The sequence below is a fragment of the Dicentrarchus labrax genome, unplaced genomic scaffold (genome assembly GCF_905237075.1).
Source record: "Dicentrarchus labrax unplaced genomic scaffold, dlabrax2021, whole genome shotgun sequence".
Taxonomy (NCBI): domain Eukaryota; kingdom Metazoa; phylum Chordata; class Actinopteri; family Moronidae; genus Dicentrarchus; species Dicentrarchus labrax.
This window is the reverse complement of record NW_026136705.1, coordinates 20,874,693-20,902,690: the sequence shown is the minus strand read 5'-3', so window position 1 is coordinate 20,902,690 and position 27,998 is coordinate 20,874,693. Positions and strand designations below refer to the sequence as shown.

At 41.3% G+C, this 27,998-nt stretch overlaps 1 protein-coding gene across 14 annotated transcripts; it reads right to left on the bottom strand.

Annotated features, from left to right (window-relative positions):
* Nucleotides 1-41: 41 nt before the first annotated feature.
* On the bottom strand, nt 42-27,875 carry ehbp1l1b (EH domain binding protein 1-like 1b). 14 transcript variants are annotated; one of them, XM_051400525.1, is made up of 30 exons: nt 27,257-27,866; nt 23,452-23,509; nt 23,273-23,368; nt 22,694-22,747; nt 22,181-22,359; nt 21,760-21,878; nt 21,524-21,613; nt 19,990-20,763; nt 18,817-18,882; nt 18,560-18,697; nt 18,163-18,399; nt 17,804-17,987; nt 15,515-15,862; nt 13,811-15,373; nt 12,995-13,252; nt 12,328-12,843; nt 11,906-12,004; nt 9,749-10,885; nt 6,744-6,936; nt 6,450-6,598; nt 5,972-6,020; nt 5,259-5,583; nt 4,276-4,346; nt 4,035-4,083; nt 3,855-3,907; nt 3,342-3,462; nt 2,283-2,382; nt 2,125-2,198; nt 1,549-1,663; nt 42-1,238 (listed from the first exon to the last, which is right to left on the bottom strand). In XM_051400525.1, exons 1-30 carry the CDS (start codon nt 27,358-27,360, stop codon nt 1,151-1,153), a joined length of 7,407 nt encoding a protein of 2,468 aa, XP_051256485.1. In that variant the 5' UTR covers nt 27,361-27,866; the 3' UTR covers nt 42-1,150. The 14 variants fall into 14 exon arrangements, with proteins under 14 accessions (XP_051256485.1, XP_051256482.1, XP_051256484.1 ...); XM_051400522.1 differs by having other exon boundaries at nt 6,705-6,936; nt 27,257-27,865; XM_051400524.1 differs by having other exon boundaries at nt 3,342-3,453; nt 6,705-6,936; nt 27,257-27,864.
* Nucleotides 27,876-27,998: the final 123 nt, after the last annotated feature.

Genomic DNA, 27,998 nt, shown 5'->3' with positions numbered 1-27,998 from the left:
TCATCTTATGTCCGTAGCTAAAAAGATACAGAATCCAAAGATGTAAGCAACCAACCAATATTTATTTTTCTTTAACATATTTATCAATATCAAACATCACATCACCACCTCATAAATATAGACAGCAACATCAGGTATACAGTGTGTGATAGGCATACAGTGGTGATGTGAAGCAGAGTACCACTTTATCAGCACATCTCAAAAAGCATGCATACAGTAGTCAAAGGACACAGAAATGAGGAAACAGCTTCATTTCTGTGGATCCAACAGGCACGAACATTCAAAACATACACATTCTGGGTGTTTAAGGCATTCTGGGTATTTGCATCCTTTGTGTGCTCAGGAAGTTTGATATCTCCTTAATATGAAGAATGTGTAACATCTAAAAAAAACAAAACAATCAAGTGTAATATTGCAATAAGTGGAAATGCTTTCATACTTTCAAAGTGTTATTCTAGGGGTCATCCTACAGTTGAAAACATGTACCCTGTACTCGTAACATTGGGGGTTTGAGTCCAGCTCATGACTTATCACGTTATTTTTATATCTAATCTGATTTGGCATGTTACCAGCAAATATTTGTCACTTTCAGGGTGGAAATGTCTTCAACAAAAAGACGAATATCACCAGAAACAGAACAAATTTCTCAATGTGTGCAGATCAGAAGCAGCTGTAAACGATTTCCCATAAAAGTTCCAAGGACACATTTCCACCTCAACAGATTATGACAAGCTCTTGTTGTGGTGATGGGAACCTATTCTTTATATAAAAAAGAAGAGGAAAAGCCAGTGATCAAAAACTGAACAAACAAATAAACACACAAACACATAAAACAGCATATGTGCAAAAAATGTACAGCAATCTGACACATAATTTCAATAAATAAAAATATGTGAATAAAATCTAAATAATACTTTTTGATTAAGACAGACTTAAATGGTTTTTGAACACTTTCAAAGAAGACACAGTTTGCAGCCTGTCAGGTTTCCTTATATTAACAGTTCTCTGGGAAAATAAAGGCACTAAAAACACAGGGAAATATGGAGCCCCGGAGAAGTCCTGTTTTTCTCTTTTATTCAAAATAAAACAAAAATAATCATCTTTCGGGACTTCAGAGGCTTAGTTGTAAAAGCTGGTTGTGTGAGTCCTCTCACTGCAGCACACATTTGTCTTTGTTGCTGTATTTTTGCCTCCTCATCTCTAGACCACGCTCCAGACGCTCATCCTCCTCCAGTGCCCTGCAAACACACACACACATATTACAGTACAGTGCATATGACATTAACTCTTAGCCATCTAAACCCAGACCTGTATCAACTAGTTTATTGGAAATAAGGAATAGAAAATATTACATATCATTGAACTAAATACACTTTTATGTTTCGCTTTTTGCAAGCATTAACCTGAGGGTTTAATTTGAAACACGATGATCAAATAATATCAAATATATTGTATGTAAATGTGTTTTTGAAGCGTTTTTATTTAAGGAATTTGGAATCTACCTATGTTTTGTCTTTTTCACACCACTATACACCCACGCACACTCACCCTCTCTCCTTGGCGTCGATGTCTCTGATGATCTCGTCCCGTTGGTTTACCAAAGACACAAGCTCTTGGAGGAGCAGCTGCTCCCTCTGCTGCTGAGTGGACGTCTTCTGCCAGTCTGCAGGACAAACAGCAGAACTTTACATGTACAGCGAGGAAAGGGCAGTTTATTGAAATAATAAATAACACCAGATGTTTGTGACGTTGGTGGTAAACAGCTGATTTTTAAAATAAAATGTACATTTTAGGCTTGTATTGTTTTTCTTTTGTCTGTATCTTATTATCAGCATGTAAGACATAAAATCACTTTTAGTGCACTACTATGTATGAAAGGTGCCATACAAATATTGATTGACGTAACTTCAGGTTTTTGCATTTCATGCTCTTTTATACTACTACTCTATACTATTCTCAGAGGGAAATATCGCATTTGTACAAATTAAACTACCCTACAGCATTCAAAATTGTTTACATTAGCTCTACATTTACCAACACATTAAAATGCAATGCAGTATTTTACACTTCGGTATTGCTACTTTTACTTAAAATATCTGAATACTTCCAGTGTTGGTTACTAACCTTCTATAGCCATCATGACCCGAAGTTCTCTGTTCAGAAGCTCAAATCTCCTTTCCAGATCCTGCTCCTCTTGCCTGTAGACACAGCCAGCGGTCAGACAAATAGGAAGAGTGTATTATATTTGTATGTGTCTACTGTTTGTGTGTGAGAGGTCTTACAGTAGTTCCAGGTTGTCCTGTCTGCGTATCAGAGCATTCTTCTTGTTCACCAGAGTGAACCACTCCTGGATCAGTCTCTCCTCTTCATCACGGTCGCTTCCTGTGTAAACAGAAAAAGTTTGACAGTTTGTTTACAACTGTCGTAGAAAATCTACACCATCAAGTGTGCAAAATACAGGCTGACTGACTCAGGCTCTCTGGAAGCTTAACACAAATACAAAAATGTCTCAAAAATGAAGATAATTATTTTCCACTTGCCCATGTTGTAAAATGTATTTGCATGTTGAAAGGCAATGATGTTGAAAGAAGATGTCCAAACTAAAAATATATTAAGTAATATATATAAAATAATCAATTTTAACGCTGAGGTTCAGCAAAAGTCTTATTTATGTCTTTAAATAGACATATATATCTAAATTAATGTTGAGATAACTGCAGGTAACAAGCAGTTTGTGTTTCACCTTGTTGTGTTTGCTCCTTTATAGGTGCATGGATTTTTTTCAGGAGACAATAAATGCCCTTACATTTCTAGACTTGTTTTAAAGCTTGTTTTTTTTAACAGCATGTAGGTTTAACTGGCATTTTTCCACAGCAGCCATTTTGACATGAAATAGTAGGGAGAACACAGGTGTTACAAATGATACTAATTAAGGCTCTGTTCCATCCAGTGAGCCAACTTGCACAACAGCAGCACGCTGACCCTGTTTGACCTGAAAGGAATATAACCTTAATTAGTAATTGGTTACATCTGTGTTCATGTCAAAATGGCTGCTGTGAAAAAAGTCTATTTTGGAGAATGACAAGCATGATGTGGGTCTTTTATTTTGGAATTACTTGCAGTGCACATAGGGCATGGATTTACCCAATTGTTGGTGGATATTTTGCACACTGCCACCACCACACAACACATTTAAAAAAAAAAAGTTGATTCCCAGTGAAGTTGAGCTATTTGATGTTGTTGTTATAAATCTATTGCATCCAGTTTGAATCTATTCAACTAAATGCTCTACTGGTCAGTTCTCAGTCCAGCTCCCTGAGTCCTTTCTGTGGATTACTTACCTGTTTCCATGAGGCTTCGCAGTCGTCTCTCCACCACAGCGGCTCTGCTGTCGATGTGCTTCTGCTCCGTCTCCAACGCTGCCAGCTCACTCAGCACATACTGGCTGGTGTCCTGCAGACACTGACCACAAGCCCCATCACACACACATGCAGACATGCATACATGCAAACACATGCATGTACATACACAAGACAATAGCAGACAGCCACAAAGAGAGGAAATAGGGGAAAGGAGATGAAAGGAAAGAGGGAGTTGGGGAAACGACAAGTAAAAGAAAAAGGTCAAAAGATTAGAGAGAGGCCAAAAGGAAGAGATAATACAAGCTGTAAATGCAGATGTTATTATTATTATATATATATATATTATATATTAAAATCATTTCTTTATTTTGAATTTTACAAGGGCAAAGCAGATATGATTCAGTAATGTTAATTGTGTTTATTGATTTGACCTGGGAGATAGTAAAGAAAAGAAGTAGATAAGATGAGTTAAGTGAGGAACACATAACTGACCATTGTTTCCTCTTCTTGTTTGGGAAGCTGGGTCTCAGCTGAGCTCTGCAACTCTGTACACATAGACCCACATGTGTGCACACACACATACAACAAAAGAGAACAAAAAGAAGATTGAAGAAGAAATATTGAAAAATATTTAAAGTATTAGAGTATTGTATTCAGGCTTCAGGTACCCACCTGTTTTATTAGTGATTTCTGTTGTAGAGTCAGTCACTGTGTCTTCATTCTGGACAAGAAAAACATGAAACCTTCACAGTAACTATCATAATCACACATCCAGTAAAAAAGTGTGTGTGAGTTTTTCTCCAGGTGAAAATACAATTTGACGCTTTAAAAACTTACTGTTAATGTTGTTTTAGAACAATTTAGACAATACAGTTAAACATGAGTTAGTTACAGTAAAAAAATGAAGTGTTACCTGAGCCACTCCAGATTTGACTCCTTTGTTAATCGACCTTGGGGGTGGGACTGGGATTATTGACTCTTCCACTAAAAACAACAACAACAATAACTTCACTTTGAGTCTTAAAGACCAAATAAGCAACAATCATAATCATCCACTTTTTAATCAACATCATTAAGCATTAACTATTTTTAATTTTTTAACATCATTCATTTTGATTGTGCGGGTGAGGTGTGATCAGATTTGATGGGCAACAAAAGCAATCAATCCCTCAACTGTCATCACATTTTTATTCAATTTTCTTGCTCAGTGAGATCTCTCATCTGAAATAACTAAAGCTGTTTGGGATAAATGTATTCATTTAGGACCTTTTCAGTAAGAAGAAGATAACATGTTTTCAGGGCCTTTCAGGAGCTTTGAAATTAGATCAATACATTTTAAACTGAGAGAGATACTCATATCTCAAAATGCCATATTTATCGCTGCACCATTCTGTCAAATGGAAAACTGCATGATTTTATACACATTCCCATCAAATTCAGCATGACTTATTTGGTATGTTTGGGAACCTTGGGAAACCTACTAGAATCTTAATTGAGGTGCTGTAAACTTGATTTAATGATTTGTTTATTCTTGCTCTCTGCCTCCTTAGCTCAAACTGAGCTACTTCACATTCCTAAGTTCCCTGGAGACACACTAATGTTTCCCCTTTCCTCTTTTCTTTTCTGTTTTTCTGACGTTTTTTTTTTTTCACTTCATTATTTGTCTCTTGTTTTTCTGTTATATTTTGTTCAAATTTCCATGGATCACAGCATGGACAGAATCTTAAGTGAGTTTGACTGCACAATGTTTTATGATGACCCCCTAAAAGGTCCATAAGATTGAAGTTAAAATTAGCCTCAAGACAGATGGGATGAATCACATTAGAAATTATCATTAAGGTGTACAGGGATTTAAATAAAGTGTAAGTATAACAAAGTTGAAGTAGAGGCAGACACCTTTAAGCAGTCGTTTAGTCCTTGGTGGTGGGACGACCAACGTGCTGCTTCCTCCTTCCTCTAGGCTCACTCCTTCATTTAGTCTGGCCATGCAGAAAGCAGCAGCGTCGTCATTAGTGGGACCAGGACCTGAAAGGGCGAGGCCATAGCTGGACTGGCTGCTGTTGTGCTCTATCTGCAGCACGCTCAGCTCCTGGTTGGTAAAGTGTGAGCGGATCTGACTAAGGTACGTCATGACTATGAGCCTGTCAGGGACGGACAGAAGAACCATGTCTGACGGCTCCAACAGACGAGAGATGCCCAGCGCCTCGAAACCGTCAAACGCCTTAAGTTATCAGAAAAGAAAGACATCATCAGTAAAGAAACAAACTGTATGTCAAACAAGGTTAATTTTAGCCAACAATAGCTAACACGTCACTGTATATATTGCCCTGACTGACTGAGTCAATACCATGTCTCGATTACAGAAGAAATATTCCTTGGGTGAATGTATTAACAACTATCTTAAAAGAATAACAGAAACAACATCTAAGGGGAGACCATTGAAACAGAGCAGAATGATTAAAAACATTATGAAATAGAAATTATTCTGTATTCTAGCCAAGAAACTCTGGACTTCTAAGAGAAATATCTGTTAAATAGTAAACTATTAACACTGCTCTTGGCATTAAAGAGTTGAAAATATAATTTATTAGCATGCACTTCGTCCTTACCTTCTTGTTGTTGATTTTGATGTCATGAGGGTCCAACTGATCAAAATCTCTAAATGGACAAAAACCAGGAATAAAATAATGAGAACAAACCTACAGCAGGTTTACAACATTTAATTTATGTAGGGCTCAAACTAACAAATTATTAGTTCTCGATGAATCAATTTATTGTTTGCTCTATAAAATGCCATAAAATAGTTAAGAATGCCTTTTACTATTTTACAATCACACAGAAAAACTGAGATGCTCAAACCCAAAGACATTAATTGATATGAAATCGAAAATAGAAGCCTATCTGCAATACATTTTCAACCAATTAATGAATTGTTTGAACTCTAAATGAATGGTTTGGAACATGATCATCTTACAGCAACGGTGAGTCATGTTAAAAAACGCAATGCGAAATCAGTTACATAACTAGAAACAAAATTAGAAAGTTGCCTTAAGCTGAGAAAGAGATTATGGTGCTTGTATGCCATACATTTTATCTGGATGGAAGTGATGTAGGATGGCACAGAAGGCCAAGCCATTTCTCCAGGATGTGCTGAAGTTGGTGACCTTTACCCCCCGGTACCCATTGGTGATGTTCTGACACCACTGGAGCAGTGACTGGCTAGAGTTCACCAGGCCCTGGATGAGAAGGAGGAGGAGAGAGGAAGAAGATGGTGGTTGTGTATGTGTGTGTTTGTAATTAAAAACAGCAGTTTATGTGCACATCAGTATTGTGAATATTTACCTCAGCTGCATCATCCTTCCCATCAGCTTCCTCTCTTACCATTGGAACTGGATCAGGGGTCTTGAGGTCAGAGGTTTCTTCTTCTGCTAACGTAGGAAGTCGAGATGTATTCATCTCACAGTGATGGTGAAGAGATTGTTTATCACTGGTGTTTGTGCTGGAGGGGTCTTTTGCCTGAGATTGTGGTTTCTTCTTTGCACCATCAGGGACGTCGACCAGTTTGCCTTTTAGCCTAAGAGGAGACAGGACATAAACAATAGAAAAGAAAAGTGATGAACAGAAAGATTGACTTTGTTTAGTGGAAGAAAGGAGATCATCCAAGCAGCCTAGGATCAGCATTGTTACCAGTGATTCGTAGATGCGAGCGAGAGACGTGCAAGCTTGCTGACACAACAGCATTGCAGCACTGGTTTGATGTTAGAGGGGATGATAGGAAACACAGCATGAAACAGGGAACCTATATTTTCAGCATGGTTGACTCAACACAGGTCTATGCTGTTTCGCCAATATTTTAATCCCATAAGAACCAAGCAGATTCACCAGATTGTTGTCCGACGTGGCAGCAGTTCTTGAAACTACGTGGCATCGCCCATGCACTCAGGTGGCAACACACACACATAAACACACACACACACACACACACACACACACACACACACACACACACACACACACACACACACATTCTGCCAGAGGTGTTTTAAGATTTTAAGTCCAAGTCAAATCTCAAGTAAGACAAGACAAGTCAAAGTTAGGTCTCAACAAATAACACATTGGAACATTTTGCTTTCTAAGTTGTGTGGATAGTATTTCTAGCAGCATGGCTCTATGGATGTCGGTCTGACAGGCTGTCTGGCAGTCAGTCCACCACCACAGTCCACACTGAAATAATGAAAATAAAAAAGGATGAATCCTACTGAATTTGATGATGTCCTGACTTTCCCTCTAGCGCCACCATGAGGTTGACCTTTGTGGTTTTAAATGTTAAATGTCTTAACAACCATTGGATAAATTGCTGTGAAATTCGGTACTGACATTCACGTCCCCTTCAGGAGGAATTGTAATAAGTTTTGTGATCCCTTAACTTTTCATCCAGTGCCATATTCAGGTCAAAATTTGAATGTGCCCAACACATTGGTTTATGACCAAATACCCACACAACTAATGACATTCCCATCAGCCTCAGCTGTATGTGTGTGTTTAGTTCTAATTAGCAAACATAAGCATGGTATGTAAACATCAATACCTGCTAAACGTAGCATTGCCATTTAGCATGTTAGCATGCTGACATTTGCATTTAACTCAAAGCAGTGGTTTGACTGTACCGCCTCACAGAGCTGCTAGCATGGCTGTAAGCAAGTCTTAGCTGACACCACGTCCACTGAGTGTAGCTATACAATGCCTGCTTATTGTTGTCCTATTTTATTTTTTGGAGTATTTTACCAAGTTAGAATTTTGTACTAAATCTCAAGTAGTGTCAAATCTTTAGGGAATCGAGTGTTAAGTGCTCATTTTTGTGACTTAAGTCTGACTCAAGTCTGTTGGTCTTTGGTGAGAAAGTTGAGATCAGGGGTATGTGTCTGTGTATGAAGGCTCAAACTGGAGTCTGTAGCCATTTCGATCTTGGTATTGGTGTGTGTGTTGGTGTGTTTGGTGTCAGAGTGTATGCTGGCAGTGTTTGTACTTGGAGGGAGAGGCCAGGGAACCACTGATGATTGAACAAGTTCTCCCTCCTCATTGGTTGCTGCCTCCAGGCTGGGACTAGTTTTTGTGACATCATCTTTCTGTCTGTTCACTGGCTGTGCCCCACTACACTGGGGAGCGGGTTTGGCCTTAGTTGTCTGACTGATTCCTTCCTCTTGCTCAGACCCTGAAGGTGGTTTAGGATGAGGACGGACAGCCAGACTGGTTAAAGGGTGTTCGGGTTTATTTGGCTGACTAGCGGCTGAGCCCTGGTAAAATGTTTGTCCACTGGAAGGGAGTGAGGAGGGCGTCTGGGTAACAGCAAGAAATGGGAGGCCTGGGCTGAGGACAGAAAATTAGATTTCAGAGCTGAACCTAAAGGCTGAAGTGAAAAAACTGACGAGCAGCAGATCCAACCGCAATGTCCTTGTCATGCTCCATTCGCCTCTGGCAACAAAAGACCATTCATTTCAAGTAGCCAGAGCTCTGTCTTGTTAATCTCACAAAAGTCGGCAGAGATTCTAGTATAAGTTGTTTAGAAAAGACACGACTGGTTGTTGCCATACTTTAAACCAATTTAGTAGAGCATGGCGCTTGTTAAAGGACACTTATTTTTACTTGAAACAAAAACTCTCCCGACATGCTTTTATTAAATTCAGCTAATGTCAAGCTTTCCAAAAAAGTTGACATAGATTTTCCCTAGATTTCCACAAGTCTGATGGGACAGAGGTCTGGCTATGTGAGATTATACCAAACTTGACAGCATGTGACTCAACCACAGCGAAACACCAACTTTAAACAGGCTCCAGCCTCCACTGAACTGCAACATCCAAAGACCAAACCAATCCATTCATCCATGCTACTTGACATGCTACGTATGAGTACTGAACAAATGCAAGGAGTCTCTCAATTCTCCTTCATGTCAGTCAGGTAGACAGTGATGACTTCCTCCCCTTTTTCATGCTTGCTGCACATTTGCTCAGATCTTCCAAGACGAAGGAGTGAGATGTAAAGAGGAAATTCAAGTTTCCTTTACAAACAACACGGTAATGATGTTGTTTGAGGGCGAGATGAACGGTACATGACTCACAACCCTTTCATGAGAAAGACCTGCAGGAAAAGGCCAAACCCTCACTAAATGAAGGATGCTGTAATAATGCTTAGTAATTATCATTTCCCTGCAGATACAGTGAGTCAGTCAAGCCTCAGTTATTGAAGGAAGCATACACAAATACACACAGGCACAGTCCGCTGATCCACAAGAGGCAACAAGCAGAGCTCTCTCATATAGCCAGCTCTTTCCCAGTTACTCACCTCTCTCTCCCTGCTTCTATTTAACCCTTTTAACCCCCTTTACTCACCCTGCTTCCCCTTCCATGTACAGCTCAGCCAGCCAGATGGAGCCAAGATCTTCCTGTCCTCTTTCATACTCCACCTCCTCATCCTCCTCCTCTCTCAACCATACTGGAAGGGCACCAGATTTCAGGTTGGATTTTTTAACTGATCTCGGAATGGGATTATCCGGGACTTTCTTAATGGCGACTACAGAGTCTTCAGGTTTGACTGATCTGGAGTCGAGCTTGTTTGTTGGTCTGGCTGCAGGGACAGAATCAGCAGGACTGATCGAAATCAGTTTGGCTTCACTATTAGTGTCAATAGTTTTCACTTTTTCGGGATCAGACTTGTTTTCTGACAGGTCTTCATCAGCCTGTAGCCTCTCATCAAATGCAATGTCATCCAATTCTGCTTCCCTCAGAGGAGGCCAGTCATTTGATTGGTTGTTTGTGACTTCCTGTTTGTTTTGTAGGGATGCTGAAATGATATCTTGTTTCTGCTGTGGTTTCTCTCCTTTGCTATACTCTTCCCTTTGCCTCACCCTGTCCTCCTTCTCCTTTCTCTTCTTCTCCCTCTCCTCATTTGCTTTCTTTTCTTCCGCATCTGCCCTCTCTTTCTCTGCCTTTGCCCTCTCCTCCCTTTCCTTGTTCTCCAGCTCTTTTCTCTCTTTTTCCAACCTCTTTCTCTCCTCGTCCTTTTCCCTCTCCTTCTCCTCTCTCTCCTTTTCCAACCTCTGCCTCTCCTCCTTTTCTTTTTCCACCCTCTCTCTCTCCTCCCTCTCTGCCCTCTCTATTTCCTCCCTCTTCATGTTTTCTATCCTTTCTTTCTCCCTTCTCTCCCACTCCAGCTCTCTCTCCTTCTCTTGCTCACAAGCTGCCAGTCTCAGACTTGCCACCAGACTTAGCCCTTGTGAGGGCAAACATGGTTTCTGAACTATTTCTGTCCGGTTTTCTCTTGTGTCAGAGAAGTCTGTGGGTGGCGAAACGTCCACACCAATGGGAATGAGTGGATTGTCATCTGGCTCAGAGAAATACAGCATCTCTGCATCTACTTCATGTAAACACGGCTCATCTTCACTACTCATTGGTTCGTCTGCAGAGTGGGATGGATGAGCTGCATCAGTGGATCCAGTTGTCTGCAGGATGGAGGCCACTGTCTCATAGCTAAAGGGACAGACACGGGGGACAGGAAAACTCTGAGATGGGTCTCACCCTAAAATGACCTCAGCAGGCTCCAAACAGTGTGACAGAAAGCCAGACAGCATGCATGATTAAGTAGTTCCTTCTCAGACTTTGTTTTGGTGCTTGTCCAAAGCACACAGAGGAAGCATTCATTGTTGGTTGCACTGAGAACCACCCTTCACTTTTTTCCCCCAACGTAGTACACAACACAGCAAGCCCACTGGCATTTACATCACCTCTGGCTAACACTTTCTGGTGCCATGCAGGTGAGATCTCAGATCAGCTCATCAAGATGCACAGCTAGCTAATAAATATGGCACACTGACATTAGCAGCTCACTGAGTGGATTATAACCAATATTGATGGTAGATCAACCACTGGGATCAACAGCACGATGTATTATTGTGGTAAATGGTTACAGTTTTATCTACATGTATTAAACAACAAAGTGTTTCTGCACTGCACTGAAGGTTTTCCGCAACATTAAGCACTGTATGTGTAAATACAAATGTAGTTAGCAACCCACCTACAATAACTGCCATGGAAATAAAGTAATATTTCATCAAAATGTAATAAAATTCAAAATAAATTAATAAAATGTATGATGAGTCATTTGAATACTGTAAAAAACATACTGCTACAGTTCGTGGACATTATTAAATAATAATGGGTGTACAACTTTTTAGCAACTTTTTTATATAATTATAATTATATGCTAAGAATGTAATCATAATTTGAATTAATACATTTGATGAGTCTAAACTCTTTATTATTATATTACTTTTTTAATTATGTAATATGTTATCCCTCTTTTGGGGATATTTGATAAGTAATAATGCTTTGCTTTGTGGTTTTTTACTGTTTAGTGCAACATTTAGAGGAATATTTTATTGTATTTGACAAGATTTGTCAATTTCCTGACTGTATTTAAGCCTGGTCTATGGAAACGTTGCCTCACACCATGACAAATAGTTTTATGGACAGGCAGGCAGGGAGACTCACCCTCTGTACAACACCCCGACTACTGCTGACATGAAGCCAGCAGGCACCTCCATCTGCTGCGCTGCAACACACACATCTGCCTCTGCACATTTCTGGGCACTATCACACACACACAAACACACACACACACAGGCAGCCCCACAAACAAACACGCACACATTTTACTCTTTTGAAAAGCTCTCATTAAATCATTTCCATTTAAAGAACCAGTCTAACAGCATAGACAGAGGTTGAGATAAGGAGAACAGCAACAGATGAGGTTAACTGCAGCTGTTAAATAAGCACTGGTTAGACTGCAGCACCACAGAGGAACGTTAATCAGTACATGTGCAGGTGTGTATGACTGTATGTCTGTATGTGATGATCTGCGAGCAACGCCAGACATGTCATGCCATGCAGCACAGGAACCGTCACTGACTCACCCCCCTATTACACCACCCTCCTCCTGCTTCTCATCCTTCTCTTCAGTGCTCTCACTACTTTCCATCCCTCCTTCCGCTCCTGTCTCCGCTGTGGTCTCCTCCACAGTCGCCCACAGCTGCTTTTCTGCTTCACACACTGGGGCCTTATTGTTGACGAAACCCTCCTGACCACCAGCCACGGCCTCAGCTGGTTTCTCCTCATCTGCTCCCTCCTGTTGTGGTTTTCCTGATGGCTGGAGAACTTGTTCCGGCCGCAGTCTTAGTTCTGGTTTTGAGGGCAGCAGCGGCTCCAGAGCCAAAGCCACACGCTCGCCGACTGGTTTGGGGGAAACCTCGGGTGAGGGTGCTGGTTCCACGCTGGGTCCCTCTGGCTCTTTGGGCTTCTCTTTAACTGGTGGTGCGCTGGGTTGTGCAGGAGGTCGGACTATGGGATGTGTTTCTGAGTCTTTTGCTGTTATTGGCTGCTGCTCCTGCTTGACAGGGGTGTCCACCTCAGCGACACCTTCTCTGTCAGAGCTAGAAGAAAGGAAAAAACACATGATAGATACAGCCATTACAGTTTTACATGTGTTTTACATCATAAATAAGACGAAGCAAGAGACAGATGGTCAGAAAGAAAGATAAAGCAGAGAAGCAGACAGACAGACGTCCCCTCATCCATTCTTACCCTCTGCACAAAGATTTTGTACCCTCCTTGGCAGAGATTTTTTCAGTTGTCTCTTCCCCACTTCTCCCTTCTAGCACTTTCCATAGTGGAACCTCTGCATCAGACAGCCTCTCTGGAGGTGGCACCAGGGTCAACACCTCTAATGTAACAGTGGGGCCTGAGCGGATGCCAGGTGGAGTACATGCGGCACGTATTTGCTTTTCTGGGACAACAATGTTTGACAATGAACCTTCCTTTATGGGAGAGGGTTGCCCCAGACTGGAATAAGGGGAGAGAAAGAGGAAAACATAAAAAAAAGGAAGGGGGAAGAATTTGATACGTAATAAGTAATAAAACAAGGATCACTGATATCAACACCAATGTCAATGTTTTATTGTGTGATCTAATGCATTAATACACACACAATAGCAGCAGTGAAGCAAAAAGTGCAGCACTAAGAAGACATTTTATTGGTATCAATCTAGCTAATATTGATACTCAAAACAAGATTTAGTATTGATATTATCAATACTGTGGGATCAATCTGCCCACCCCTACCACATTGATAGTCAATTAGGTCTTATTTGAGCAGAGAGTCACAAAACAATCACCACACAAAAAGAGAAATAATCAAACAAGAAACATGGAACGATTCAGCCCAAGTTGATGCCGTTTTAGTGCAGAAACACAGTAACAAGTTTTTTAAAGCTGATAATGATTAATTGATTGATTTTATTTTCTGATTAAGGAAGCAGGTGGCAGCCACTTGAGGTATAAGAACAAAAAGAAACCAACACCCACAGAGAAACCTTTTTATATCTCAGTGGTGTAACTCACCGCTCACTGGAGTTTATGGAGGCGGAGCTCGGTTTATCAACTGACTGAAGGGTCGTCTCTCTGTCTTTTGATTGGCTGAGAATTTGTGAGGTAACACTGGTTTTGTCTGGAGGAGGGAGGTGGGGAGCGGGATCTTTAATAGCTAGGGTCAAGTGTGTGAAGCTGGGAGCAGGGACGTCGGTGTGTGTGTTTGAAGAAACCAGAGTTCTCATCTTCTGCTTGTCCTCGTCTGACTTGTTGGCCTCCAGACTGCAGACAGGAGCCGCTCGATCCTCCTTCCTCCTCTTGTCTTCCTCCTCCTCTTTCTTCTTTCTTCTTTCCATCTCTTCCTTCTCTTGCAGAAGATTCTTTTTCTGTTCCTCCTCTTTCTTCTTCCTGTCTTCTTCCTCCTTCATTCTCTTTTGTGCTTTCTCTTTCTCCTCTCTAAGTCTCTTCTCCTCCTCTTCTCTCTTTTTACTTTCATCTTCCCTTTTCTTCTTCTCTGCCTCCTGCCTTCTCTTCTCCTCTTGCAGTCGTCTCTCCTTTTCTTTCTGCTCCTTCAAGAGTATCTCTTTCCTCTTCTCCTCCTCTTCACGTCTTTTCTCCATCCTGTCGTTCTCCTCCTTTAAGAGTCTCTCCTTCTCTTTTGCCTCCCTTAATCTTGCCTCCTCCCTCTCCTTCTCCTCTTTTAGTACTCTCTCTTTTTCTTCCCTCTTTCTTCTCTCCTCTGCTTCTTTGACTCTCTTCTCCTCCCCATCCCTCCTCTTTCTCTCCTCTTCTGATTCTTTTTTCTTTCTCTCTTCCTCTTTCCTCCTTTCTTCCTCCTCCCTGTTCTTCCTCTCCTTCTCTGCCTCTTCTTTCTTTCTCTCTTCCTCCTCCTGTAGATGTTTTTTCTCCTCCTCCTCCCTCTTTCTTCTCTTTGCCTCCTCTTTCAATTTCTGTTGCTCCTTCTCTCTTTCCTCCTTCAAGCATTTCTCCTCCATCATCCTCCTCTCTTCTTCTTCCCGGAGCTTCTTTTTCTCTTCCTCCCTCCTCCTTTTTTGCTCCTCAAACACTTTCCTCTCCTCCCTCTTTTTATCCTCCTCCTCTTTCATATTCCTCAAGAAATTCTCTCTCTCAAGTCTCTTCTCCTCCTCCCTCCTAAGGTTTTCCTTTCCCACCTCCACTTCCAGGAGTCTCCTCTGCTGCTCTCTTTTTCTCCTCTCCTCCTCGTCCAGCTTCCTCTTCTCCTCCTCCTCCTCCTTCAGCTTCTCCTGTTTCTCTCTCCTCTCCTGCAGGAGTCTCTCCTCCTCACGTTTCCTCCTCTCCTTCTCCTTCTTGACTTCCTCCTCCTCCTGTAAGAATCTCTTCTTCTCCTCCTCTAACAATCTCTTCTTCTCTTCTTCATGTTTTCTCCTCTCCTCCTGCTTCATAAGCACGACTTTTTGCTCTTCCTCCTTCCTCCTCTTTTCGTCATCTTGTTTTTTAAGAATTTCTTTCTCCCTCTGCTTCTCCTGCTCTGCCCTCATCTTTACCTCCTTCTCCATCGCTGCTCCCTCTAACTGCTTTTCTCCAGAGGCCTTTTCATTGGTTTTCTGTTCAAGACTGCAGAACAGATAAACAATATTCCTTAAACCTGAATCTGTGTGTGAGTTTTACCATTATCAGCATCATAAGTTCACATTTTCAGTTCAAACCTTATTTCTTTATGTTCTCTTGATTTTATCTGTGAATATAAATACTCACCCTGGAGGACACCTTTTGATAGTATCCCTCTTAGAGTCATCCTCTTCCAGAAACAAACCCCCTGATCCTTGTCTCTGGTTAAATGACTCAAAGATGATGTCGTCAAAGTCGGGCTCGGGCTCAGGCTGTGCCAGTGGTGGCTTTTCAGCCTTAAAGGCGCTAATAATACCCCGTGCCTCATGGGTTGGTTTTTTCACCTCGTTACCCCCCCGAACATTTGGCTTCTTAGGAGTGATAAATGCCGCCACAAAAGTAGTGGTGGGCTGCTGAGGGGTGGAGATCTCGCAGCACGAGAAGGGCCATGGAGGGGGCGGGGCTATTATCAGCTCTGAACTTGACTGGGCAGGACTGGGGACAGAAATATTGGAGGTCAGCCTCACGTGACGAGTGGGTGAGTTTTCACAGCGTGCAGGGGTGATTAGGGGGGAAACAGGCAGGCCAGAGCTCAGACTACATAATGATAATCATTGTGTACTAGAACTAGGGATGGGAATCAGGAACCGGTTCCAGATGAAAACCGGTTCCAGATTGTCTGATCCATCAAAACCGTATGCCTCCGAGCTTATAAATTCCTTTTATCAATGCTCGTCATTTTTTGCACACATTGCAAAACAATGACATCGAGCTCATGTGTCTACGCAGCAGGAAACTTGCATCAAGAAGAAATCACGGCGAAGAGGAAGAAAGAGTCCAAAATATGGCTTCATTTCACAAAGAAAGATGAGAACAGTGCAGTTATAATGTCTGTAAAAGCATAATTTCAAGTAAGAGTGGAAACACCAGCGATATGTTGAAACATCTTTCCACGAAACATGGGCTTTACTTCCAAGAATGCCATGTATTTTACACACAAGTGCCACTGCTTCCTAAGCGGCATGTCTGTTCCCAAGGGGAAATATCCTATGTTATAATAACATGAGCGCCATTCAGGCAGGCTTAGCAGCTTTTGTCTTAAAACCTAAATGAAAATGACTGTTTTAAACTAAACAGCTGTGAAAAACAGGAGCTTTTGCACACCAGAATCACATGCAGGCCTACTCTGTTTCTATACTGGGTTCAGACTCAGAGATAATAACACAGATGTGCGAAAACATGTGTGTAGGCCTACTTTTTAGACAATTTATCACAAATTAATAAGGGAATTGATAAAGAATCAAACCGATAAGCAGAACAAATAATGGCTTTGATATCAATTCCCATCCCTAACTGCAAGGTCAGTGCAACAGGAAGAAGGGTACAAAACACTCAGCAACTGTTAGCACGTTAGCATCAAGAAAGCACAAACACCAGAAACAAAGCAGCGTGAGGCCTTGAGCAACAGTGGATCTATAAGGCTCTCAACCCTTGATCAACAAACAGATAAACTGTTACTCAACCGCACACGTGTCAGCAAGCTGAAGTGGGTTTGCCTCAGTCAGCACTAAAGTGGGTTAGCTTGGAATCATTTGGGCCATGATGAATTTGATATTGTGCTGATCAATATGAAGAAATCCAAATTGTTGCATTCTTGTTGTGAAAAATATAGATATATAAAAAGAAAAGAAAAAAAGGCACAATCTGTGATGCGCTGTCTTCAAACATGTCAGAGTGCAACTGACATTTTGGGAAACACGCTTATTTACATTTTTTGCAGAGACTAAGATGAGAAGATCGATACCACCACTTATATTTGTCCGTTATATAGGACGCTACCACCAGCAGGATGGTTAACTTAGCTTAGCATAAAGACTGGAAACAGAGGGACACAGCTAGCCTAACTCTGTGTAAAGGTTACAGAATCCACCAACCAACACCTCTAAAGCTCAGTATATATACACTTATATCTTATTTGTTTGGGGACGTATGTGTGAGATGATTTCTTGGCATAGTGCAGTGAAGTTTTTGTACAGATTAAACAAACAAGATAGGATGTGTTCATTAATGCATTTTAGAGGTGCCAACAGGTGGATTTTGTTAGCTTTGGACAGAACCTGGTTTGCTGTTTCCTGTCTTTATGCGAAGCTAAGCTAACCATCTCCTGGTTGCATCTTCATATTAAACAAATCTGAGCTTCCTGGTTTTTTAATAGCTCCTCATCTTTTCTGACCCATATTCTGATTTATTTTTAAACAAGTTTTGTCATCTATGATCTATGATCCCTTTGCAAGGGCTGCACCCAGTCTTCAAGTCGCTTCTTGCTCTGTGGTCTGACTTTTTATTTTATCTTGACACAACCAAACATACCTTCAAAGGATCCAAACCAAGCAATCTAAATTTAAACACTCATGTAATATCAACCCATGACCTCACCTGATCCTTGCTGGTTCAGCTTTGTTTTCTGTGATGGCTGCCTTTGAATCCTGGGCTGCTGTGATTGCCTGGTTAGATATTCTGATGTTGGCCATTGTCTGGTTATGTTGAGGAGATCCCTCGCCTCGGCTTACAGGGCTTGGAGTTGTTTCCTTGCCCACTTGAGTGAAGGGGAACGTTGAGCCTATAAAGAACAAAAGCAAGGTCAGACAATTCATTTTACAGGATGAGTGATCTTTGCAAGAAAGGAAAGAAAGTGTGGTTGTTTCAGACATTTCCACATGTCTGAGAGCATGAGGTAATGGTCTTGGCTGAATCAAACACTGACAGGAGAATGTTTGATTAGTTGGCTGGTGTACCTGACTGACAGGAGCTGATCTGAGCAGGAGGAGCAGAAGGAGAGACAACAAGCTGAGGTTGAGGAGAGGAGAATAAAACAGAGGTGGACAGAGAAGAGGAGCGAGTGGGTGAAGAGTGTGGAAAGGAGGCAGCAAGGGCCGGAGCCATGGGGTCGCAGAGAGCATCAAGGTCAGGACTAGTCAGCAGAGGGACAGGGGTGATGTCAGCACCAGATGCCAGCCACGCCCCTTGAGCACCTGAGGAAAGTAGAGAGGAAGGAAAGGAATGGGGAGGTGGAGAGGGAAATAAAAGAGCTCAGATGAAGCAGATTTATAGGAATGATGGTGGGAGAAGACAGAGGAGAGAGAAGAGATGCTAGGAAATGAGTTATCAAACTGTACTTTTGTCATTAGTTACCTGACTCTGAGATAGAGGGATGAGATTTGGGAAGAGGAGGTGTTGACGTAAGAGGGGGGACGTCAGCGGAAAAAGGAGAGGGAGAGGAGGGACGGGCGATTGACTTGACAATCTGAGGTCTGAAAATGTGAGAACGGCCTATAGAGAGGACAGAAGATGAAATACATTATAACCAAACAGAAGGAAGGAGAAAAGACAACATAGGAAAGGGAGATTTTAAAAGATTTTAAAATTGGTATCTCAAAGTAGAGACAAACCAGAGGTTGAAGTAAGATCATCTTCAGTTTGAACCTCTGGGGGGCGCCGTTGATGTGAAACAGGGACTGAGGGTGGTGGAAAGAAATGTGACGAACAAAAGAGGAATAAAGAGAAACCGATATAAACAGTGAAAGGGGAAACAGCATCATTTTATAGCATGGATTTAACTAAATGTGTTACACCGCAGAAATGATCAATATCTGTCAGGAACAAACATGTTTGCTGCAATCTCATCAGTGACAAGCAACTTGCAGCTCCTGAGTTTGGCTCTATTTGGTAAAGTGCTGTCCAACAATGGTGGTGTTAAAGTAATCAAAGTGCTGTTACTACAATATTATTAAAAAGGCTGAATTCAATACTTCATTTTCTTAATGTTCAGTACTTGTTTTGTAATTCACTCCCATTTCCTTATGTGTATATAGAATGAATAGTCTGTAGAAGAAGAGCCAGTTAAACACATACTTATGGAATAAACGGGTTATCTCATTTTATAACCATTCTAAATACATACAGTAGTTTTTACATATATTTTGAATAGTGAATTGTGGGTTGATTAAGCTACAGCTATGGCACTTCAAGCATTGTTAGAATGCAAGCACATATATGATGTTTTTATATACAACAGGTGGTACTGTGGCGAGACAATTTTAGTGCTCATTTGTCATTTAGGAAGACGTTTAGGAATAACGTGGCACTAAGATGTAGGGAAGTCTGTAAGTGTGGATCAAAACAAGCTTTTGACTGTGTTATACTGAGTAACAACATGTGATAGTGTGTTATATCACATAACATTGTTTTATCAAGAATTGAACACAAGTTGGTTATTGACCGATCTAACTTTTGGATACCTCCATAATGGTGTGATCTAAAATCTTCAACCTTCCCTGCCTCCTGGACTTGTGAGTACACTGGTTTAATTCACTAGAAAATTGTTGTTGTTGCCTGAGGTATTATAACACTGACCAAACATTTAACTCTATTCTGACAACCTGATGATGCATAGATCTTCCTCACAGCCAGCCATACTGTATATAGTAGTACTGTACATACTGTGTTTGAGTAATATTAAGCTAAATCATGCGGAAAATGATGTCAGACCAGAACATCGCACATAAGGAATCAGTTAGTCGAAAGCATGCAGCGTGCCTGTGTGCCAGCCAGCCTGTCGATACCTTTTCCTGAGCCTGACTGGAAGATTCTGGGAAGAGACGGAGGCTGAGAGAGGGTCCGGGTGAGTGGAGGGTGAGTGGATGGGGGCTCAGAGGACAGAGTGGCCTTTGGGGGAGAGGCTGACTTGGATGGGAGATGCTGGGAGGTGATGGTTTTATGGGTCAGAGTAGTGGATACAGTGAGAGAAGACTTTTGGGGAGCCGTGGAGGATGATGTTATGATATTTATGGGTGAAGACACAGCAGGGGAGGGAAGTTTGGTAGTTAATGAGGTACTTTCGGGGGGCTTTAAGGACAGTTTTGAGGCAGTATTTGAGGAGGAATTCAGGGGGCCAGAGGGCGTTGTTAAAGACGGATCCACTGAAATAGACACAGATTCAGAGAATTTGGGAGCTGGAGAATGGAGGGAAGAGGAAGTGTTTTGGGTAGAAGGTGGATTCTGGGAGGATTTGGGGGACGGAGGATTTGCAGGAGACACATCGGAGACAGGCAGGATGGAGGAAGCACTCTGAAACAGGGGAGTAGGTGCCGTGACCTGGGAGCTCGGAGGATTAGGTAGTGCGTCGGAAGAAGCAAGAGCCTCCTCTAGAAAAGGGTTGTTTGATTTTTTATGTTTGGATCTGGGTGAGGGCTGAGGGGAGGGGCCGGGGGAAGGTTGGATCTCTGACTGGACAGGGGTGGTGGCAAAGGGGTGTCGGCAGCGCCGGGGCGAGGGGCGAGGAGCGATGGGAAGAGGGGGGCGGGAGTGGACGGCAGGTCCGCCATCACGTTCACAGGCTGGATGAATACATGGATGATTGGATGGATCAGTGAAAGTAGATTTTGGCAGGAAGAGAAATTATGAAAGAGACAGAAGAAAAATGTCATGAAATGAGAATGAAAATGAAATGATGCTCAAAATTAGATTACTACTGGGATCCCATGTCGCAAAACTGCGTCATGAGGATCCTTTGTTAATCACATGAGTCGCTTCTTTGATCAACACTACAAACAAAATATGAAACTTTGATGCAATTATAGCCCATTTAATGTCGTCTGCTCTACATTCCTCCTGATTATTTTACTCTATGTGCAGACATTTGAAAGTGATGTGCACCTCAAACTACAACTGGAGACCTCAATTGGCTGAATTTAAAATGTAACATGCTGTTGTATGTAAAAAAGTCAGATGTTTTAAATTTTAAATGACAGTTAATGGTTTGACCTGCAGTCTGTAATCCAGTACAGTATTTGAGTAGATGTACTTAGTTACATTCCACCACTGGGGACAAGTAGTCCGATGTCATGGTGGAGTTACGGTGATTTGAGCTGCTGTTAGACTTGTTTTTATGTTGGTACAGTAATGTCTGGACACAACAACACTTTTCATGTCTAGATGAGAAATATGTGGTATGCAGAACACATGGAATGAGTGTGTGAAATGCTGTTATATAAACTGAGCCTCCCAATAACAAACAAGGACAGAGGGAGTGCCTGGTTACACCTCCTTCTCTCTGGCAAGAGAAACAAACAGGAAGAAAGGGCAGGAGCAAGCTACCTGAGGCTGGAAGAGTGGGTCCGGTGGAGTTTCGCTTGTCGGGGGGAGGGGGAGCAGGGCGATTTGGGCGAATTAGAGTATGTGGAACTACTGCAGCAGCCAGAAAAGACAAAAGAGTAAAGCAGAAGAGGTGACAAGGAATAAGAGAGGAAAAGGGAGGAAGAGGAGGAAGAAATGTCAAAGGAAATATTTCAGGATCAGAGGGAAGAGGCAGTGTTTGTGTAAGCCTGACCTACCTGTAGCAGTGACAGATTTCTTGTCCTCCTCTTCATCGCTCTCATTAAAGTCGTCCAAGTTGCCGATATCTGTGGGTTTGACGCTCATCAGGCTGGCCAAACTCTGCATGTCTTCATCCCTGAGGACCGTGAGAACAAACATTTATCCCACCATCAGAGCTCTCATGACATCTCTAGAAACAGAAAACACTCCTCATGATGAAAAATATGCTCAGTAAATCAAATATGGCTGAGGCTTCATTTATTAACCTCCAACATTAACAGAAGAAACGAAGAAAAGATTTTTAAGAATGATTGACATTGTAAGACAGCTCCCAAAATAATAAAACATAATAAAAACTTGTTAGACCTTTAAATACACTTGATAATAGTATTATAGGTAATAGGTAAATAAGGAGAAGCAGAAGAAAAAATAACTCACGTGGCTTTCCCCTCACGAACAAAGACACACGACAGCGACAGCTTGAGTGTGGCCTCCACCACTTTGACGGACAGTGGCTTCAGCTTCAGCGTCAGGTCAGTCTGGGTCGGCGTCGGACTGGCAAACCGCTTCAGGTTGATGTCTGCTGATGCCAGCACCTTACGATGCCCCTTGTTCTCCTGTACATGACCAACAAAAAAAACAACCATATATGTAGCTATAGTATTTTGAATCCTGAGGAGTTAGTTAGATAATCTATTTAAGTAGAAGTGGCAATAACACACAATAAAAATCCAAGTATCAAATGTAAAAGTACTCATAATGCAGAAAAGGCCCATAGCAATAAACATAGTGGAGAAAAATATACAGTGTTTCCTTTGAAATAAAGTGTAGTAGAAGTATAAAGTAGGAATAAATAAAAAAGGCCAGCATTAGACCAAATAATTGAGAAAATCATTCAGTTTGGTTAATTTAAGAAACAGATGTTTAGCCAAGTAGTCAGGAAATACTTACACCCTCAATAACAAAGGTCCACTCTTTGTCCTCAAACTCATCAGCATTGACCTCCTGAAGAAATGAAAACAAACAATAAACATCGTCTGTGCCCATTATCCATGCATGTACCTATCTAACTGTTTACACATACCTGTACATAAGTGTGTGTACATATATATGTATATATATATATATATATATATAGTTAATCCCAATACAATCCCCTATGCAAATCAAGAGAACACATTTACACTAAACATGTGCAGAATATTAGCAGGCTCTAGTTTTTTCATTTGAATTCAGTCATGTTCTTAGTTATTTGTTTGTATTATTCTATCTTCTTATTTATGGACTATATGCAGTTTTTTGTTTGTTTTGTGATTTCCTGTGGGACATGGCTGCTGTAACGCTGTCATTTGGGATTAATGAAGTACTCTGAATTCTACTGGAGGGATGAACAACACTATTCTTCCAGTGAGCCCTCGTGTCCTGTATGGAAACATCTGCATTTGTCATATTTCCCAAGTCAGTAAGTTTTTCCTTTAATTTGCCACCTGTCTGTACGTGTTTGTAAGGAGTGTGTTCTGGTTTTGGTACCTTGAAGAGTGTAACAGAGATGTCGATGTTCTCTGGGACAGGCCACACTACCATGCCCCTGTAGGGGTTCTTGATTCCAGGCTGCCAACTGTGGAGCTGCACAACAAACAACATAGTGAGACTGTGTGTGTGTGTATATGTGTGTGTTTACTTCTGTGTGTGTGCTTCAGTGGTTTTACCTTTGAGCACATGCGCCTGTTCCTCCTGGTCCACACCACCCTTAGCTTGTCTGGTTGCCTACATTAAACATAAAAACATAGGTCACCAGAGATTGTGCCACATGGACAATAAATGCTCGGACTGCATTAAATAATGTCTCCACACAAAGTGGGAGCGTTTGTGTGGAGAGAACATGAGGTCTTATGACTGTCACTGCTGAATAATATTGCCTTGGGGTCAAAGGCAAGGGACGGATGTGAGTGTGTGTTTATGTGTGATTGTTTCTGCAGAGGGCTGTGAACACATGGTATTAATGTTCGTCTATTAACATGCATTGGTAAAGCTGTGAAGGTGTGTACACTGTGTGTGTGTGTGTGTGTGTGTATTCATGCAGCTGTAATTAGGTTTCACAACATATAATAGTGTGTTGGTAATGTGTATACACGTTCCTATTGTATTTTCTCAGCCCTCTGCAGAACAGGAAGTAAAACTGGAAGCTGCAGGGTCATGTGAAGTGAATCTATGTGAATGTCAGGCGTGCCTCTTGACAGGAAGAAGGAACCCCCTTCACAAGAGAAGACACACAAACACACAAATAATATACCAGTACGTAATAATACTTCATAGTGCTCACAGTCAACTCAAAATATGTTACAACCATTTTAACACCTGCAGATGTTCTTTAGAATATTGATACCAATAGTTTATACTGAATATTGTCTCAAGTTTCAGTGTATCAATGTTCAAGTATAGCAAAGAGGGCTGTGTGTGTACATGTGTTCATGTGGTATGTGTGTTAGGGGGTCAGAAGTGGCATCAGAAATAGCCCGACGGGGGAGAGAGGAAGAACAGAACAGCAAAAAGAAGGAGACAAAGAAAGGATGATCTGCAACACAAGGACACAAATCATATTCTGTACCAGCTCAGGAACAATAAGCAGCAGCACAGGGCTATATTTACACAGGCAGACATTAGGGTGTAATACAGTTTAGTAACGTGTAATTATAGGCCTACACTGTGGTTGCTATCTTGTTATTTAGCAGACAATGGCTATATTCCACAGCTGACTAGATGAGTGATTAACATCACCCCCACCCATGTTTGAAAAAGAAGTACAAGCGTTTAATGTTTGTGATATTACTGTAAAGCACATACATTTACACATTGACAGACGGTAAACCGCACTAAACCTATCTCATGATTTCATCACACAAAGCATTCCTAGTGTTACTGTAAAAAGAGTCTCTGTAAACATCACTTTATCATTTTCTGACTACTGTCATGTACAAACTGCTAGGGCTTCTTATCTTTGCCCTTTCTGTATTTTACTGTGTTTCTTTATCCAATAGAGCTTGTGATGGAGGAGATCTTATTCTTCCATTCATGCTATCACGTATATGCAGCCAAGTAGACATCCTGTCTTTAATAACACCTTTTTTTTGGCTGGCTGGGGGCAGATGAATCAACATTAACATTCATTTGGAGTTGTGTTTATGGCCACCTGGTGTATTATAAGTCCAATATTCAGTCTCCTTTTGCTCTGTTTATGGTCTTTACCAACTCCTGAGGGAGATTTCTGCTAAATGCTCTAATATGTTCACCGGCTAGTCTCTAACTGTGTCCGTCTGCTGTTTGTTGCTGAGCTGGTAGTGTACAGTGGGGTTTTAGAGTTTTTTGTCTGAAAAGTTGCTGGTTGGACAGTTGAAAGTCACTATAAAGGTCTGTAAAGTCGAGGGGAGAACTATCTTGTCTGTTCCATTGTCATTAGATAAATTGTTATTGTAAAAACTTTCAGTTTTAGCTGCTTTAAATATGTAGTTAATACAATAGGAATACATTGTTATAGTTACACTTAGAGTTGCAGTTACAAATCATCTCTTACAAAGTCTAAATATGCATCTCAGTAACAAGTCTGTGTGGGTGAAAAAAGCCAGTGGTCTCAAATCATAGCACTAAATTAGAACAAACCCCCAAACAAACACACACACACACACACACACACACACACACACACACACACACACAACTTGTACACAAACATGTGACTTGTGAGACATTTTCAAAACCCCCCACGTGGCAAAGGGTTCATTTCCCACATCTGATGTTTGATGTGATCTTGAAGTGTCAGTAACCTCTGACACCAAATACAGAGTTTAATCACACATGAGGCTGTTTCCCTTTTAAAAGCATGCCAAAGCAATATGACTGAAACTTTGGATTAACCTCCAGTCTTTCCTCACTTCCTCCTATTCTCTCTCCTTCTCCTCTCCTGACTTTTGCCTCCCTGTTTGAACAGCACACTGGTAAAGGCTTATACACGCTGATTTGATCACATTGTATGTGGGAGTTGTCACTCTTTCTGAATTACTCTGTGTCCCTTCACTTCATGTGTCCGGACAACAAAAGCTCTCTGCTGCTGATCAAACTCTGAAACTTTATTGACGAGAGCTTTCAGTCACAAAAGAAAAATACAACAACTAATCTACCAGGGAGTTTCTTATCATGCTGACAAGCCGCTTACACAATTATTCCATACTTCAATGTAATCTGGACAGATAAGACGGTGCAATGTGAGCTAAACTGACACGTGGGCAGAAGTTACCAGAGAAGCTCCTTTGTGATATTTCAGACGATGCTACAATTTATGTTTTCAAGACTTCCAAGATTTAAAATGATTTATTGTTTCTGTTCAGTGTTGTGGCACAGCTGAGTAATGGCCTACGCTGCATCACCTGGCCACCTCCCAAATGTTTTGTAAAACAGGAAATTGCACAAGAGGGGAAAGCCCTACAGAGCTTGAGCACTATAAAGTGATTTGGTTGCATCTTTGAAAAGTAAAAGTGAGACAAGAGAATGTTGTAGATTATTATATGAGTATTATGTTGACTGTAAAACCAAATCTTGTTTAAAAATGTACCTCGGGCACTTGGTCTTCTTGCATTTGTGTTCATTTTCAAATTAAATAGGGAATGACAATGATAACAAAACACAAGCGAGACACTAACAGTAAAGACTACTCAGCCTCATATTGTCTGTTTGTTTAGAGATAACGTCTCCGCACAACTGTTCATTTTAATATCAATGATTTAAACACGCTGCTGTGGTAAAGCAATGATCTGATAACTGATGGACCCACACACAAACACACACACACACACACACACACACACCTTACTGACAGTGGTAGAAAGTAACTAAGTAGGTTACTTTTATTCAAGTATTGTATTTAAGTACTATTTTGAGGTACTTGAGTATTTCCATTTTCTGCTTACTTTATTCTTCTACTCCACTATATTTATTTTAAACCTCTAGTTGCTTTGCTGATTTACATTATTAATACAAACTATAATCAAAAAATACAATTTGATGTATCATTATTATTGGTATAAGACTATATTGATCCCTTGGTGAAACTCACAGGCGTCATAATATATTGTAATTTTAAAAAAGCCCCACCTTTACCAGCTGCAACCTTAGTGTAATGTACATTAATGAATCAATATTGATAGCCCTCGAATGTATGACATTTAGATACTTGTAACAAAGTATTTCTACCCTGTAATGATCTGAGCATTTGTTTCCCGACGTCGGGAATCGAACCCGCGACCACTCAGGAACAGTTCAGCACATGTGCATAAGTGAGAGACGCCCTCATCCTTCTCGGTGTAGCGGAAAGACTCACAACACGAGAATGACCATGGTCGTGGACTTTTATTATAGCTAATAATAAAGAGGCCCTCGGTTGCTTATTTACATCTCAAACAGTGAAAAAAAAAAAAACTTAAAGACGGGACTCTTAAAGAAATACTGTCTCCAGTAACTCACCATTTCTTCGTACACTCCAAAGTCAGTTCCTGGTAAGAGGCGACGAACTGAAACTTTGAAGCCTTTTTACCAACTCGCTGCAGTCTTTTCCAAACCGAAGTCATAACTTCCTCTTGTAACAAAAACTTCAACACTCAAAAGAAGAAAAAAAAAACACTTCTCCAGCAGTCCAACTCTACCCGCTCCTTCAAAAAGTTCCTTAAAAGGTCTTCTTCTGCTTCTTCTTCTCTTGCTGCTGCTGCTGCTGATGATGATGATGAACTTCACACAAGCTGCGACTCGCGCTCATTGGCAATAAGTCGAATCACGCAGAGAAATAAATAAACAGTAATGTCGCCATGTAGCCTATACCGACACAAGACAGAGCTGTAGGCTGTGATACAGAACTGGCAGGCATCAAAGAGGAACCGATTCCGCCCTCCTCGCTGTCATTCAAGCTGTCCAGAAGCGCCTGATATGAAGCTAAAGTTTCCAAACCAAACAACTGCAGGAGCTCTCATTGACTTCTCTCTCTCTTATTGGCATTGATCCACATGGAGACAGCAACCGCTTAGTCAAGCCTTGTTGTAGCGCAGGTCTGCTGCCTCGAGAATGAGTTCACCCTCCCCTCCTCCTCCTCCTCCTCCTCTTCCCCTCCTTTCGGTGACAGCAGGCAGCAACAGAGAGACAGGCAGAGAGTGAGACAGGATATGCAAAAAGGTGTCTGCTGGTGATGCAGCAGTATGCAAAAGGTCTTTATCTT